This window comes from Carcharhinus amblyrhynchos, chromosome 14, assembly GCF_965287045.1.
Source record: "Carcharhinus amblyrhynchos chromosome 14, sCarAmb.v2.hapA, whole genome shotgun sequence".
Lineage (NCBI taxonomy): Eukaryota > Metazoa > Chordata > Chondrichthyes > Carcharhiniformes > Carcharhinidae > Carcharhinus > Carcharhinus amblyrhynchos.
This window is the reverse complement of record NC_137337.1, coordinates 61,264,839-61,280,850: the sequence shown is the minus strand read 5'-3', so window position 1 is coordinate 61,280,850 and position 16,012 is coordinate 61,264,839. Positions and strand designations below refer to the sequence as shown.

General features: G+C 42.6%; 1 protein-coding gene across 1 annotated transcript in view; it reads right to left on the bottom strand.

Annotated features, from left to right (window-relative positions):
• Positions 1-16,012, bottom strand: part of LOC145352727 (neutral alpha-glucosidase C-like) — a 103,595-nt gene that overhangs the window by 70,952 nt on the left and 16,631 nt on the right. Inside the window, exons 4-7 of the mRNA XM_080202982.1 lie at positions 14,151-14,278; positions 11,987-12,172; positions 10,670-10,727; positions 1,131-1,197 (exon numbers count right to left, since the gene is read on the bottom strand). Of these exons, the coding sequence (XP_080059108.1) occupies positions 1,131-1,197; positions 10,670-10,727; positions 11,987-12,172; positions 14,151-14,278 (439 nt within the window). The remainder of the gene's footprint in view (positions 1-1,130; positions 1,198-10,669; positions 10,728-11,986; positions 12,173-14,150; positions 14,279-16,012) is intronic.

Here is a 16,012-nt window from a genome sequence, read left to right as displayed (position 1 = left end):
AATTCTCTAACTCAGAGAAACTCCTGATGAGAAACCATTTGCCTTAGATACAGATAATAGTCAAGGATCTGTATTAATTATAAGGGAGGCTTTCTTCACACAATGTGCATACAAGAATCCAACTGAACACTGTATGGCTGCAGTTCATGTAATCACTGGTCAAACATATTATCATTCTTATGTCTGGAAGTTAGTCGATAAATAGGATGAAATAAGAGCTTGGTGATATTAATAACTAAGTAGCCATGCTCACATTGTATACTCATATGTTATACATTATATAATCTCAATTATTACTTGTGAATGGACACAGATTTTTTTAAACAAATGTGCACCTTTGATTGGTAGATGTTAATTGCTTGTAGTTGTGCCAAAGAGTATAATTGCCATTGTACCACTTTGTTTGAGAAGTCTGTAAACCCCTAGTGGCTGGCAGGCTTCCTTGCTATAACTCAAATAAAGATTTCTTGAACTCTGAGTGTCCCCTGGTCAGTTACAAGGATAGTCAAACAGCTGTGAAACTCCCGCAACAGTGCCATAGGCACCTGTGCTGCAGCCTCAAATATTCACATTCTGTACTAATGAATTGGATGAAGAAACTGACTGCATTGTGTCCAAATTTGCTGACAACTTCCCCTGTTATTCATGATTTCATCCCAAACTGATTCTACATCACTATCCACTGCCTTTACATCACAACTCAGCACTGCTCTGAAACCTTCAACTCTTACCCCACCAACCTTTCCCCTTTGGCCTCTTCTTTTGGAACCTTATATATGCTGGAACATTGAGTACCCAATCTAGGACACGCTGTGACCACATTTCTGTAATACCTCTTCAAGAAGGCAGTTCACCACCATCTCCTCAAGGGCAATTAGGGATGGACAATAAATGCCGGTTGAGCCAGCAATTTGCAGATCCCTTTAATAAATTAATTGAAGGAAAGTTGTTCAATTTAAAAATGTGGCCATGCAGCCTGTCCATCCACTTAGACCAGTTACATGCTAAATTGTTTCTGTCTGACTTTTGATGCGATAACACTATTGTGACAGCCAAAGAAGTAAGAGATAAGAAATCAAGCAAAAGATTGCCTGCTTAACACAGAAATACTACAAAAATATACCGCTTACCATTGGTTTTGGTATCTATAAATTCATGAAACTGCTCCTTCCACAATCCTAGATCTTCTTCACTTTCCTGCAAATTCAAATCACAATTAAAAGTTATAGAACTCACACTGCATTTAGCTGAAGCCATTGATTAGAAGCTATTAACAACTGTTCCATTAAATCTGCATGCCCAATTAGTCAGAATTTTGCATATTAGGCTAAATTGACCCTGAATGAGTTTAAATTTAAAATCTACATTTTGTAAAAATACACTTAGCACATCAGGTGTACAAGTTTCAAGTATCATTTCAAACATTATACAAGTTCAAAGGTATCCCAATGCAGTCTACAAACTTCACATTTTTTTCAAATAAGATGTTATCCTCAACATTGCCTCTGCTGTCCTGAATGTGTTAACTCTCATTCAGCAGGGTTGCTATTTTTTAATACCTTGTCCAAAAAGCTATTCTTCATGCTTAAGCTTTGAAAGTGAGCGTAGCCATGATAAATGTGCAGAGTTACAGGAATAAGATGGAGGAGAGGGGCTGGGTGAGGTGCTAGATGGGCCAACTGGCCATTTTCTGCAATGTGGAGATTCTTTGACTCTACGAATTAAGCTATTCAACTGTGATGGACATCACTGCCCATTCAGATTTGGTCTTCATAAGAACATAAGAATTAGGAGCAGGAATAGGCCATCTAGCCTTCGAGTCTGCCCCGCCATTCAATAAGATCATGGCTGATCTGTCGTGGCTCAGTTCCACTTTCCTGCCTTCTCCCCATAACCCTTAATCCCCTTGCCTATCAAAAACCTATCTACCCGTGTCTTAAATATATCTAGCGAGGCAGCTTCCACCACTTCAACGGGCAGGGAATTCCAGAGATTCACCACCCTTTGAGTGAAGAAGTTCCTCCTCAACTCTGTTCTAAACTGCACCCCCCCCCCCCTTATCTTAAGGCTGTGCCCTCTAGTCCTACTGTCCTTTCTGAGTGGGAAGAGCCTCTCCACTTCTATCCTATCCATCCCATTCATCATCTTATATGTCTCAACGAGATCTCCCCTCATTCTTCTAAACTCTAACGAATACAAGCCTAGTTTATTCAGCCTCTCCTCATAGTTCAACCCCCTCAACTCCGCTATCAGCCTAGTAAACCTCCTCTGCACTCCCTCCAAGGCCAAAATATCCTTGCGCAAGTGCGGCAACCAAAACTGCACACAGTACTCCAGCTGTGGCCTCACCAGGGCCCTGTACAGTTGCAGCAAGACCTCCCTACTTTTATATTCACTTCCCCTCGCTATGAAGGCCAGCATCCCATTCGCCTTCCTGACCACCTGCTGCACCTACAGGCTGGGTTTTTGCGACTCATGCACAAGGACCCCGAGGTCCCTCTGCACCGTTGCATGCTGCAGTTTTTCGCCATGTAAGTAATAGTCCTTCCTACCATTATTCCTACCAAAGTGGACAACTTCACACTTGCTAACATTAAATTCCATTTGCCAGTTCCTGGCCCATTCGCCCAGCCTATCTAGATCCTTCTGCAGACTTTCCACACCCTCCGCACAATTTGCCGTTCCACCAATCTTGGTGTCATCAGCAAATTTCGACACCATACACTTGGTTCCCTCCTCCAGATCATTCACTTACTGTCAACTCATTCATGCTATTTAGGAATACCTACCGAGATCTAGCACAGTAGCTTTCCTGATCAGTATAGTTTAGTACTAGATTATAGGTGTATGATATCCAGTGGAGAAGCCCTGGCCTGAAGAAACAGAGTGACTGACTATAGTGCCCACCAATGAGTTTACTCAGTAATGTATGTATCAAGGGAATGATAAGATGCATCAATTTGGGGAACTGTCATGGAACTGACTGATTTGGGGTTACTGTTCATGTTTTCAAAAAATCTGTCATCTTTTCTGATAAATGTAAAATTATTTTCTTTTTAGTTATTTTTCTCTATTATATTATCAATACTAATTGTCATCTAGTTATTATTATAATTATTCAATATCCAATGAAATTGTCTTTTTAACACATTACTTTTCATAATCACTTATTCTTGTTGTGTCCAGAATACAGCTCCAGGCCCAAGTGAGATTTCAAAATGAAATCCCGTGGCCCCTTACAGTGCTCTTCTCCAACTGGTGCCATGGATTCTTGCATGTCTAAGACGGCATATGGGTCCTGGTATAGCAGCCCAGGATTTTCTAGACCACGGTACCTTTTCTTAAAATTAATGGGAAGGTTGAGGGCAAGGTGCCATTTTTGAATTACATGATGCAATCCAAATCATACTGCAATTTGTGACAATTTGATGATTTGCATACTAATAATGGTGAGCACCATCATATTTGCAGTTAACTGATCAGCATCTCATACCAAACGTTGCAGTTCCAAAAGTGGCACTTCACCAGCACTGTGCTGAAACAGACCCTAGATTAATCATTGAAGTTTCTATTGAAGGATCTGAATGTATGACATTCTGAGTCAGATGCAAGAGTGTTACTACTAATCCAAGGTCAGGGGATTCCTATCATCCCACCAGAAGACACTGTAGCCAGCATCTTCATTTCTGATACTCTAGGCTGCCCATAGTGTAATTCGGCCAATGTGGCCCGACAGCCCTGCCTTGGGACGACGACCTGTGGTCCCCTCAGCAGTATCCCCTCTCCCACTGTGATCAGCTCCCTCCTGTTCCCAGAATGGGTGGAACTATGGATGGACCGGTCTTTCCAGCTGCCCTGTTAACACTTGGTGCTTTATCTTCGCCAATGCAGGATCTTTCTGCGTCCACTGGTATATATTGTGGGCATCCATGAAGTTTAACATCATCACAGTCTCCTCCATTCTGGGTACCAATGTTGGGGTGTCCGGGAACAGTAGCCGGCTTAAGGCATCGGCATTTGCCACTCTAGTCCCTGTTAGACCGCATTTGGAGTACTGCGTCCAGTTCTGGTCACCTTACTACCAGAAGGACGTGGAGACCCTGGAGAGAGTGCAGAGGAGGTTTACCAGGATGCTGCCTGGTATGGAAGGACTGAGTTACGAGGAAAGATTGGAAAAACTGGAGCTCTTCTCCTTAGAAAGACAGAGATTAAGGGGGGATCTGATAGAGGTGTATAAAATAATGAAGGGAATAGATACAGTCAACAGTGGCAGGCTTTTCCCTAGATTGGGGACAACTATTACAAGAGGTCACGATCTAAGGGTGAGGGGGGAGAAGTATAATTTGGATACTAGAGGAAGGTTTTTCACGCAGAGGGTCATGGGGGTATGGAATGCGCTACCAAGTGAGGCGGTGGAGGCAGGCACGTTGGACTTGTTTAAGGTTTACTTAGATAGACACATGAGTGAAACAGGGATGGAGGGTTATAGAAGACGGTATTAAAAAGGGTCAGAGCCTCGGGACGACACTGGAAATGTAATGTTACATGTTAATGTTTTGTCTCTTTTAATCCACAAGTGTCAGTCCACCTTGTTGTCAAACGAGGGGCATGCACACGGTGGGTCGTGCGTGGGCTGCTCTCGGATGTTTCGAGAGTGGCCTAGTACTTTGTGTCGTTGTGTGTGCTTAATCCTGGACCAACAGATGGGCACCACCACAGCTCAGTGACTATCACTGCTAGCTGTGCAGATACATGGATTTGGGCCTGTGTCTGTGGGAGTTTGCGCATTCTCCCTGTGGTTGCATGGGTTTCCTCCCACACCCCAAAGATGTGCTCTTAGGCTGATTGGTGTACCAAATTGACCCTACACTGTTCTCCCCTGGATCTAGCTAAATTAGGGGTACCATTCACATACACATGGGGCAGGGTAGGTGTAGGAAAATGCTTTGTTGAAATGGCGGCACGGGCTCGTTGGGCCGAAGGGCCTGTTTCCCGTGCTGGGTTGTTCTTTGTTTTTTTGTTTTTTGATCGGTGTTCCAATCAATACTGATATGCCGCCAGCAATAATGCCCAGTGCTGGATCTGCGCTGACGCCATCGATGGCATTGCTTTGTCTTCCTTCAGTGGGCCCAGCTAGGGTTTATGATGTGTTACAGTTATAAATTTTTGCCCGTATAAATACTGGTGAAATCTTTTGACTGCGAAGATTATAGCCAGTCCTTTCTTTTGAATCTGGGCATATCTTCGCTCTGTCATTGCCAATATCCTGGAGGCATATGCTATTGGCCAGTCTTGCACATTTTGCCACCTTTGTGTCAGGATTGTGCCCACTCCATATGGGGATGCGTCACAGGTGAGTACCAATTCCTTCTTAGAAACGTAGAAACATAGAACATTACAGCACAGTACAGGCCCTTCGGCCCTCAATGTTGTGCCGAGCTATGTCCAATCCCAAGATCAAGCTATCCCCTCCCTATAATTCTGGAGTGCTCCATGTGCCTATCCAATAACCGCTTGAAAGTTCCTAAAGTGTCCAACTCCACTATCACAGCAGGCAGTCTATTCCACATCCCAACCACTCTCTCAGTAAAGAATCTCCACATAAAGAATCTACCTCAGACATCCGTCCTATATCTCCCACCATGAACCTTATAGTTATGCCCCCTAGTAACAGCTACATCCACCCGAGGAAATAGTCTCTGCACGTCCACTCTATCTATCCCCCTCATCATCTTATAAACCTCTATTAAGTCGCCTCTCATCCTCCTCCGCTCCAAAGAGAAAAGCCTCAGCTCCTTCAACCTTTCCTCATAAGAACCACCCTCCAAACCAGGCAGCATCCTGGTAAATCTCCTCTGCACTCTCTCTCCAATGCTTCCACATCCTTCTTATAGTGAGGTGACCAGAACTGCACACAATATTCCAAATGGGTCTCACTAACAAAGTTGCAGCATAACCCCACAGCTCTTAAATTCAAATCCCCTGTTAATAAACACTAACACACTATATGCCTTCTTCACAGCTCTATCCACTTGAGTGGCAACCTTCAGAGATCTGTGAATATGAACCCCAAGTTCTCTCTGTTCCTCCACATTCCTTAGAACCCTTCTGTTGACCCTGTAATCTGCATTCAAGTTTGTCCCACGAAAATGAATCACCTCACACTTATCAGGGTTCAGCTCCATCTGCCACTTTTCGGCCCAGCTCTGCAACCTATTAATGTCTCTTTGCAGCCTGCAATAGCCTTCCACCTCATCCACTACTCCGCCAATCTTGGTGTCGTCAGCAAATTTACTAACCCACCCTTCAGCCCTTTCTTCCAAGTCATTGATAAAAATCACAAAAAGCAGAGGACCCAGCACGAACCCCTGTGGTATACCGCTGGTAACTGGCCTCCAGTCTGAAAATTTTCCCTCCACCACCACTCTCTGTCTTCTATGTTACAGCCAGTTACTTATCCAATTGGCCAAATTTCCTTCTACCCCACACCTCCTTACCTTCTTCATGAGCCATGGGGATACAACATACCAATACATTTTCAGTTGAGAGTTGCTGTTTAATTTCCTTGAAGGCCCTGTCTTGATGGGCCTATTATTCCCAAGTTGTCCCTTTTCTAGCAATTGGTGCAGGGGATCCAGAATGGAAGCCCAATTCTGTATGAATTTCCCTTATATGTTACCAGTGCTAAAAGCAATCGTAGCTCCTGGATTGTTGTGGGAGCTGGGATATCTTTTATTGCTCGCACCCAATCCTCCAGAGGATGTAGGCCTGACTTATCCACTGTGTATCCAAGGTAGATTATTTGTGGTGCTAAAAAGATGTATTTCTTCCTTTTCAGACACACTCCCACTGCTGCAAATCTCCTGAGAGCTTCCTCCAGGTTCTGCAGATGTTCCATCCTTGTTTTACCCATAATGAGGATATCGTTTAGGTAAAAGGAAATCTGTGGTAACCCCTCTAGGACGCTCTCCACGGCACAAGCTGACGAAACCCCAAAGGACAATCTTTTATACTGGAAGAGACCTTTCAGCGTATTTACAGTGGCAAATTTTTGAGAATCCTCGTCCAGCCGTAGTTGCAGCCATGCGTGGCTCATGTCCAGTTTTGTGAATAGGAGTCCTCCTGCCAACTTTGCATACAGGTCCTCAATCCTGGGAATTGGGGTATTTGTCTAGCTGACAGTAACGATTTATTGTGTATTTGAAATTGCTACAAAGGCACACTGAGCCATCTGGCTTTAAGACAGGAACCACGGGTGCCGCCCGTTCTACAAACTGGACCGGTTTTGTTATTCCTTCATGCAGTAATCTTTTGATTTCTGCATCAACCTTTTCCCATAATGCAAATGGTACCGGTCGAGCTCTGCAAAACTTTGGGACAGACTCTGGTTTGACGTACAATTTTGCCTTGACTCCTTTGATTTCTCCTAGGCCTTCCCAAAAAACCTCCTGATATCTGCTCAAGAGATCACTCAGGCGACCATTTACCAGCTGGAAGATATTTGTCCAATCTAGCTGGAGCTCTTTTAGCCAATTTTGCCCTAATAAGCTCAGTCCCAAACCTTCCACTACCATTGATGGGAGCCTAACTAATTGTTTCCCATAAGCAACTGGCACATGGGTTGTGCCCATCACTTTCAGTGGTTCCCCTGTATAGGTCCTCAGCCTTGCCAAAGTTTTGGTCAGGGCTAAGGGTTGGAGTGAAGTACGTATCTTGTTAAACATCGTCTCCCCTATGACCAATACGGCTGTGTCTGTGTCGATCTCCATTAAAATTGGATGCCCATTCAATCTCACTGACAATTTGATGTATTCTGATTTTGTCATCGCTACGCACAGTAGCTGTTCCTCGTCAGAGGTAAGGGGAGCTTCCAGGTTGTGTATTCTCCAGTCCCTCGGACCCATGTTCTTTTCGACCATGTTGGTTTGGGAGACTTGCTTTTCCTCTGCAACCTGACACTGGCAACCATAGCAATGTCGTGTCGGGCGGCGCTCTACAGGAACTGCTGTCACTTTGGGCTTAACTTGACCTTGTCTAGGTGCAGTTCTATAGGCGGACTTGGGCTCCCTCATATCTGAATCCTTCCGGAGGGCTGCTATGTAATGGCCTGCCCTGTAGTGGTAGTCCCCTAACTCAGTCTTTCTCAAGTTGGTCTCTATCTCCATTGGGATACCTTGGAGCTCATGCACTCCGCTTGCCGCTTTTTCTAAAGACAAAGCCAGCTGTAGTGCCTGTTTACAATCCAGCTGAGCCTCCGCGAACATGCTTTTCTGTATAGTCATCTTGTTAATTCCACACACCAATTGGTCTCGGAGCATTTCATTTAGTGCCCCCCACCACTGCCCCCTCGCAAATTCACAAGCCTCCGCTAGACATCTTAGCCTTGTTAGGAAACTGGTGATTGACTTCCCGTTTCTCTAAATGAGGAGTAAAAACAGTACCTCCGCAGGATCAGGAGAGGCTTAAGATCATAATAGTTTTGAACTAAGTTTGGCAACTCTTGGAAGGAATTTGTGTCTGGTGCTTCCAGGAAAGTTAAACTACGCATAATCACAAAAGCTGCTGGTCCACACGGTCAGCAGGACATCTCTTTGCTTCTCATCTGAGGTTATGTCGTTTGCCCTGAACAAATACTTCATCCCTTCCACATATTGGGCCCAGTCCTCCGCTGCATGGTCAAAAGAGTCCAACTTCCCAAAAAACGGCATATTTCCTCAGCAATGGTTTTCCCTCAATATGTGCAGTGGTTCAGCAAGTTCCCTCAGGTCACTCCTTTTTCCTCGTCCCCAGTGTAATAACACCACAGAGCCGAAAGTCCCATCACCAAGTTACTTTATTTACACCATACATTGGTACACAGTCAGCTCTCCAGTTGCTCCCTGCTGAATGCAGGCTAGGAGTCTGACACACCTGCTTTAAATAGGGAGCATGAGGCTCCCTGATTTAACCATCAATTAGGACTCATCAGGTATTCTTTTGAATACCAAACAAATAAACTAACTCAAATTAACTTAAGTTCATACTCTAGCAAGCCAACCTCATTAGCCTGGCTGAAGTTATCACAGATCCCCAGATGAACTTCTGAGTTTATATTTCTGTCATCACTAAGACTGCCTATTTACATCTGTTTGACATCACCCCACTTCACAACATATCTGCTGCTGAAACCCTCATTCATGTCTTTGTTACCTTTAGGCCCAATATTCTGACATGCTCCTGTATAGTCTCCCACATTCTATCTGAAGTAACATGAGGTAATCCAAAATTTTGCTGTCCATTGCAAGAAATCCTGTTCTCCTATCATGTCTCGGCTCATGGACCTACATTGGCTTCTGGTCAAGCAGCATCTTGACGTTAAGGTTTGCATCCTTGTTTACAAATTCCGCCTGTCTCTGTAATTTATTCTAGTCCCACAGCCCTCCATGACATATATGCTCTCTTATTATAATGTCTTGTGCATTCCCAATTTTAACTGTTAAACCATTGGTGAATGTGTCTTCTATGTCTTGGCCACAAGCTCTGAAATATTCCCCACATCTCTCTGCCTCTCAACTTCACTTTCTTTCATTAAGACACTCTTTAAAAACTTACTTTTAACCACACTGGTCATCTGATGTAATTTTTCCTTACATGGCTCCGTGTCGCATTTTGTTTTATCAAGCACCTATGGCATTTCATTCCCTTACAGACACTATGTTAGTGTAAGTAGCTGTTGTTGTTTGCGTTCTCTTTTTATGGGTTCACAACTCAATAGGTTCATTATCCTAAAGAGGATGCCAACTCTTTGTGCCAGCCACCCTATTAGTAAATAAAGCATCCAAAGTCAGTCAGTTTGTTTAAACCTGAAGGCTCTGGAACCCTCTTTTAAGGCCATAAAATTCTCATAACAGCAACAACAGCCAAGTAGTGCAGTGGGGCAACATTTGGTTGCCAATAACAAAAATAAATTGAAAATTAGCACCACTGCCTCACGGTGCCAGGGATGTGGGTTTGATTCCCGGCTTGGGTCACTGTCTGTGTGGAATCTGCATGTTCTCCCCATATCTGCACGGGTTTCCTCTGGGTGCTCTAGTTTCCTTCCACAGTCCAAAGATGTGCGGGTTAGGCGAGTTGACCATTCTAAATTGCCCCTTAGTGTCAGGAGGACTAACTAGGGTAAATGCATTGGGTTATGCGAATAGGACCTAGGTGGGAATGTGGACAGTGCAGACTGAATGGGTCAAATGGCCTCCTTCTGCACTGTAGAGTTCTATGATTCTACAATGACGTTAATTATTGATGCCTCCACATTATGAGACACAGAAGTGGATAAAAATATTTTGTTTGATTTATGTTTAAGAAATTTTAATCCCTCTAGTACTTAACTGTCTAGTTCAAAAGCAAAGCAACTTAATCTCAAAAGTCCACTGATATCATTATCAATTCTCACAGAAAGGAAACGCGACTGGCAATGACAACATTTGCTTCCTCTCTTCCAAAGTCTGATGTGCAACTCCTGAAACAGTATCCACTAACTTTCTTTGATCGCTGCACTGGGACAGACTGAAGCAACAGGTTATCCAACACACAGTTCTGTGGAACCCCTACCTATGAGAAAGAGACTTTAACCATCACACACTACTTTCTAAAACAGAGGCAGTTTTCCAAAGACTAACTGATTGTCCATTACCTTCTGGGTCTTTGTGTCACGTTTCCTTTTGCCTTCCAGTATGCTTCCTTCTGTGTTTCTAATGTAAAGACAAAACAGAAAAATTGTAGTTCTGACTTTCTTTGCAAAATATACTTAAGCATGTAATGGCTTCTGGTACTGAAGTGGTTAATGTATGTGCACAAAATTCTATTGCACTTTATTTTATAGTATACTTGCTAACTTTTCAAATCAACATCAACAAACGTCTTTAATTTACTTTTACAGCATTTTCACATTAAATTGAATCTCTTAGTTTTCAAATGAGTCAAGAGTGTTTTCTTCCTGTTGGGGAACACTTCAGCAGTCACGGGCATTTCGCCTCTCATCTTCGGGTAAGCGTACTCCAAGGCGGCCTTCACAACACACAACAATGCAGAGTCGCTGAGCAGAGACTGGTAGCCAAGTTCTGCACACATGAGGACAGCCTCAACTGGGATTTTGGGTTCATGTCACATTATCTATAACCCCCACAACTTGCCTGGGCTTGCAAAATCTCACTAACTCTCCTGTCTGGAGACAATACACATCTCTTTAACCTGTGCTTAACGCTCTTTCCACTCACAATGTCTGTACCTTTAAGACTTGATTACCTATAAAGACTCGCATTCCAACCATTATTTTGTAAATTGAGTTTGTGTTTTCATACGTCTTGTTTGTGAACAGAACTCCCACTTACCTGATGAAGGAGCAGCGCTCCAAAAGCTAATGGATTTTGCTATCAAATAAATCTGTTGAACTTTAACCTGGTGTTGTGAACTTCTTACCGTGTTTACCCCAGTCCAATGTCGGCATCTCCACATTATGGAGTGTAGAACAAGGCGGCACAGTTTCAGGATTTAGGACTGAGATGAGGAGACATTTCTTTATTGAAAGGCATGACAATCTTTGAATTACGTATCCTAAAGGATTGTGGCTGCACCATCATTGAATATATTTAAGGCTAATACAGACAGAATTTTAGTCTCAGGGAATCAAGGGATGTGGGAAGCGGTCAGGAAAGTGGAGTTGAAGCTCATGATTAGCCATGGTCATATTCAATGTTGGAATGGGCTTGACAGTATGGTCTTCTCTTGCTCTTAATCTTCAAAACTGTAAAGAACAGATTTTTGTTGAGCAAGTGCATTAAGTTTTAACAAAGTCAGGTAAATGGAGTTAAGATATAGTTCAACCATGATTTAACTAAATGGTAAAGCAGGCTAATGGCCAACTCCTGTGCCTATCAGTGTGAAAATTCCCAGGAGATAATTGATATTGAGATGAACATCACAGGAATGGACTGGAGTTGTGGAAACTTACACTTCAAACTGTGACTTCTTACGGAGATGTTCAAAGTACAAAAGGCCAAGAGAATTCACACTGATGGCCAATTCACCCCGATTCTGAATATCCATTCGAAATGGTTTTGCTATAATTAGTACTTGAGTGCATCCATCAACAGTGACTAGTGTTACAGAAAGCCCATCCTTAGACATCACAGTCAGTCTAGAAAACATACAAAGAAATGCAGTGAGCAATGTGCCTCACATTCACATACCTAGTTTAGGCTCAGGAGAAAGATAAACACTTTTACATCAAATAGGAAAATAAATAGTTAACATGTTGAAACAGCAGCAAAAATGCACACTGATATACTGCCTTTAAAGGGGCAAACTGTTCAATACATTTGAAAACAATGCGGGTGATTCTCCCATCCCACTGCGCTGATTTTTTAGCACAACGGACCGGGAGATTTAAGTAGCACTCAATTAGCATGATCCATGCTGGGTGTCTGGCCTGAGAGCATCTTCTGAAAATTGGCACGGCGCTGAATAATTTATGCAGCGGATAATTTTAATGTGATTTGAATATAATTAGTGGGCCCAGGACTGAAGTTGAGGCTGGTCTGGACATATCTGGGAGACCAGTGATCAGGCAGTGAGGAGGTGGGAGGACTATTGAAGCAGAGGTTGTGAGGCTGGCCAGCAATTGAGCTGCCCAGCAATCAGGGGCCACTGCGCATGCGCTGATTTCGGTGCTGACAGATCGGCACATGCGCAGTGGCCCACTCAGTGCTTTGCTGCCGGTTTCTCCAGCAGGAATAGGCCCTGTTCACAGCTTTTCAGCATGATCCATGCTAGTGCACTCTGCATTACACAGAGTGTGGGAGATTTTTTTTTAAAAAGCCCCACTGAAAAAAAAGCATGATTTTATTCCAGTTTTTACACAAAATCGACACTTTGAATTTTTTGGGGAAAATCATACTCTGTATCTGCCAGGAATCGAAATCCAGGCATGACAATCACGTTATAATTAAGATTGTTTTTCCTACTACAATACTTCCCTCAGCCTTGCTAATAATAAAACAAGATAAAATGTAACTAACTGATGGTGTTCTTTTGGGTACTCTGTGGTTTGCAGCATAGTTCTACATTCTATCCCTCAGCACCACATCTCCAACCACTCTAAATTCCCCATTATAAACTTGCTTCCTTACCATGTGGAATCCTACCATTTTTGTGACAACTATGAGACTAACCAGCAAACTCTCAATATTGGTGCCATATTTGGTCCAGAGATGAAATTCTGGCCATAAATTCTCACATAACTAAGACTATTTCCACCTCTGTAACATCACCCAATTCCATCCCTATCTCAACTCAACTATAGCTGAAACCCTCATCAAATCTTGATTACTTCCAGACATAATAATTCCAATGCATGTCTGGCCAGCCTCCCACATTCTGCCCTCTGTAATTTTTATCATTGTTTTCAATTTCCTCCACAGCTCATTCCCTCTAGAAATGTCTCTACGGTGAACATGGACAGAGAGTAAGAATTAATTGAATTGGTTGCATAGGAAAAGGCCAGTAAGTATCCAAGTTAAAAATGTTGAAATGGAGGCAAAGGAACAGGAGGGCTGGTGTGCACTTGATCTGCTCCAGAAAAAACCCCTGAAGACATGTTTGGCAGGTGAGGGTATAATTTGTCTAGCACTTAGCACTGTAAGGTTTTTATCAAGCTAATTTTATCAAACCTAATACCAAACTTTGTATGATCACTGCATTCAATAAAAACAATAAGATTGGCATTCCTGGGCAGTATACAGTACACAAAAGTGACCCAGGTTTATTCCATCTCCGAATTATTAGTCAATTGAGTTCTTCACCTGACTTTACAGATCAAATTGGAAATTATGAGCAAAACCTGAGTGCAAATCCACTCGGAGCAATAAAAAGATCAACAGATGAGTACATCATGTTAGCTGCAGAAATAGAAACTACAACAGGGGATTGAGATCAGGAAATGGCCCTGCAGAACATAGTCCACATAATACCACAGAATAATGTCACAGAAGTATTAGGTTGGTAACAGCTAACCTTTAGCACATCAGGTTTAGTATGTACACAAGTGCAATGAAAAAGCAGCTTTGACAAATGTAACCCTTCCCACTAGGCTTTGCTTGCTGCACCAGATGCCTTACCTTTGTCTGATGGGCTCATTAAGGATAACATCAGGCACTTCATATCTTGGCTTCATTGGCTTCAGCTCATTCACTTTTATCCTGATCATATGATCCTCAAGAGCAAAGATCTCCATAAAGAGAGGAACCTGCAAGAAAATTGAGTAATATGCTTTTCAATCACCAAGCTCTGCCATTCCAATTCAAAATTAATCCTCAACTGAAAACAATGAAGATTAAACTATACAGAATATAATGTGCAGAGATTAAATCAGCCGATATCCCACCCATTATACAAACCGCCTATCTTTCATTTCATTGATTAGACTAGGATAAAAATTAGGTGAGCAACCTGCTCCACTATATAACCACCCATGCAAAGAGTTTAAAATTACCCTGAGTGCTTAATGTTGTTGACTGATCTATACTAGCCACGGGACCAATCAAATGCCAACTTTTATCTGACCGATAACATTTGACACCAATCATGTCCAGAACAAAAAATCAGTTTCAGCCAATATGATTCTTTTCCTTATTCACAAAATCAGTGCTTTGTGCATTTGGCCGATTCCACAAGCCTTTGCCATCTCTTAGGGCATTAACCTGCTGTAATCCTTTGCTCCATTTTCCCCCCAGGTTCACTTCAAATCCTCCAGTTATGGTTCCACTTGCTCTCACTTACCTAATTCAATGGACAGAAAATTATGGGTAACTACTTGTGATTTTTTGATATGCAATGGTGTTAGCTGTGGATCGTGCCAACTGGCATTTATTTGGAAAATGACCTCTGTAGAATCCACATAAAAAGGTAAATGTAATGAGTACTTTTGTACAACAAACACAGATTTGTGAAGGGAAGTTTTGCTTGATTGATTCATCTTTTAAGAACTGCAGTGTACAAGGAGAATGCAATACAAGTTGTTTCTATGAATTTTCAGAATCATTTGATAAATTGCCATGTAAGGCTCAGGGAAGAAAAAGTGAGAATAAGTGGACGCTTTTTCAATTTACAAAATGTTGTTAAAACAATGCCAAAGGGACTTGAGTTCATTTCAAAAATGATCAGGATACAGTAACATAAGGAACAATACTGAAGTTTGCTAAGGATATCAAATTAAGAGGGTGTGGCAAATTGCAGGACAATTACAAATTAGAAGTGGGCAGGTAGATGGAAAATGCAAGGATATCTACTCTCCTACATTTCTGATCTCTTGCATCTCCTTGAAATTAATCATTCCGTTACTGGCAGCCATGCCTACAGCTGTTGTAGCCCTGGAGTACCAAAGCCCCCAGCAAACTGTCATTTGATGCTGAAATCAACCCATGCATCGCAAATGGTCCAGGTGTTATATCCAAGCTGAATAAGAGAGTACAATCTCCTTATGAATACCAAATTCCAAGTCTACCTAGCCTGCATCCTAAGTGCACTCCTCTATAGTGGTGAGACCGGAACAGCACATGCTAGGCAAGAGACAAGGTAAAGTGCAGCTTTTGCGATGCATGGGCTGATTTCAGCATCAAATAACAGTTTGCTGGAGGTACTGGAATCTAGATATGTGAAACTGTCAACATCCTCCAGAGTCACATTGTCAGTACTAAAAGATGGTGGAACATCCTGGACCAGAACATTTATTTTCGTCATGCCAATGGTCAAACCCAACACTTTGCAGATGTGAGAGACTGTCCATTTAACACTGAAAGTATTGCTCAGTGTGGAATGCTGGTGTGGCATCGTATTGTCAATAGCACTTGGTTGCCAACTCAACCCGTGTGTTAATTTCATGCATATCAACACAGACATCAAGTTTCTGCAAAGATGCAAGAAAGCAGACAAGATACCGAAAGGACTACAGATCACGAACCCATGGGCAACCTATAACACA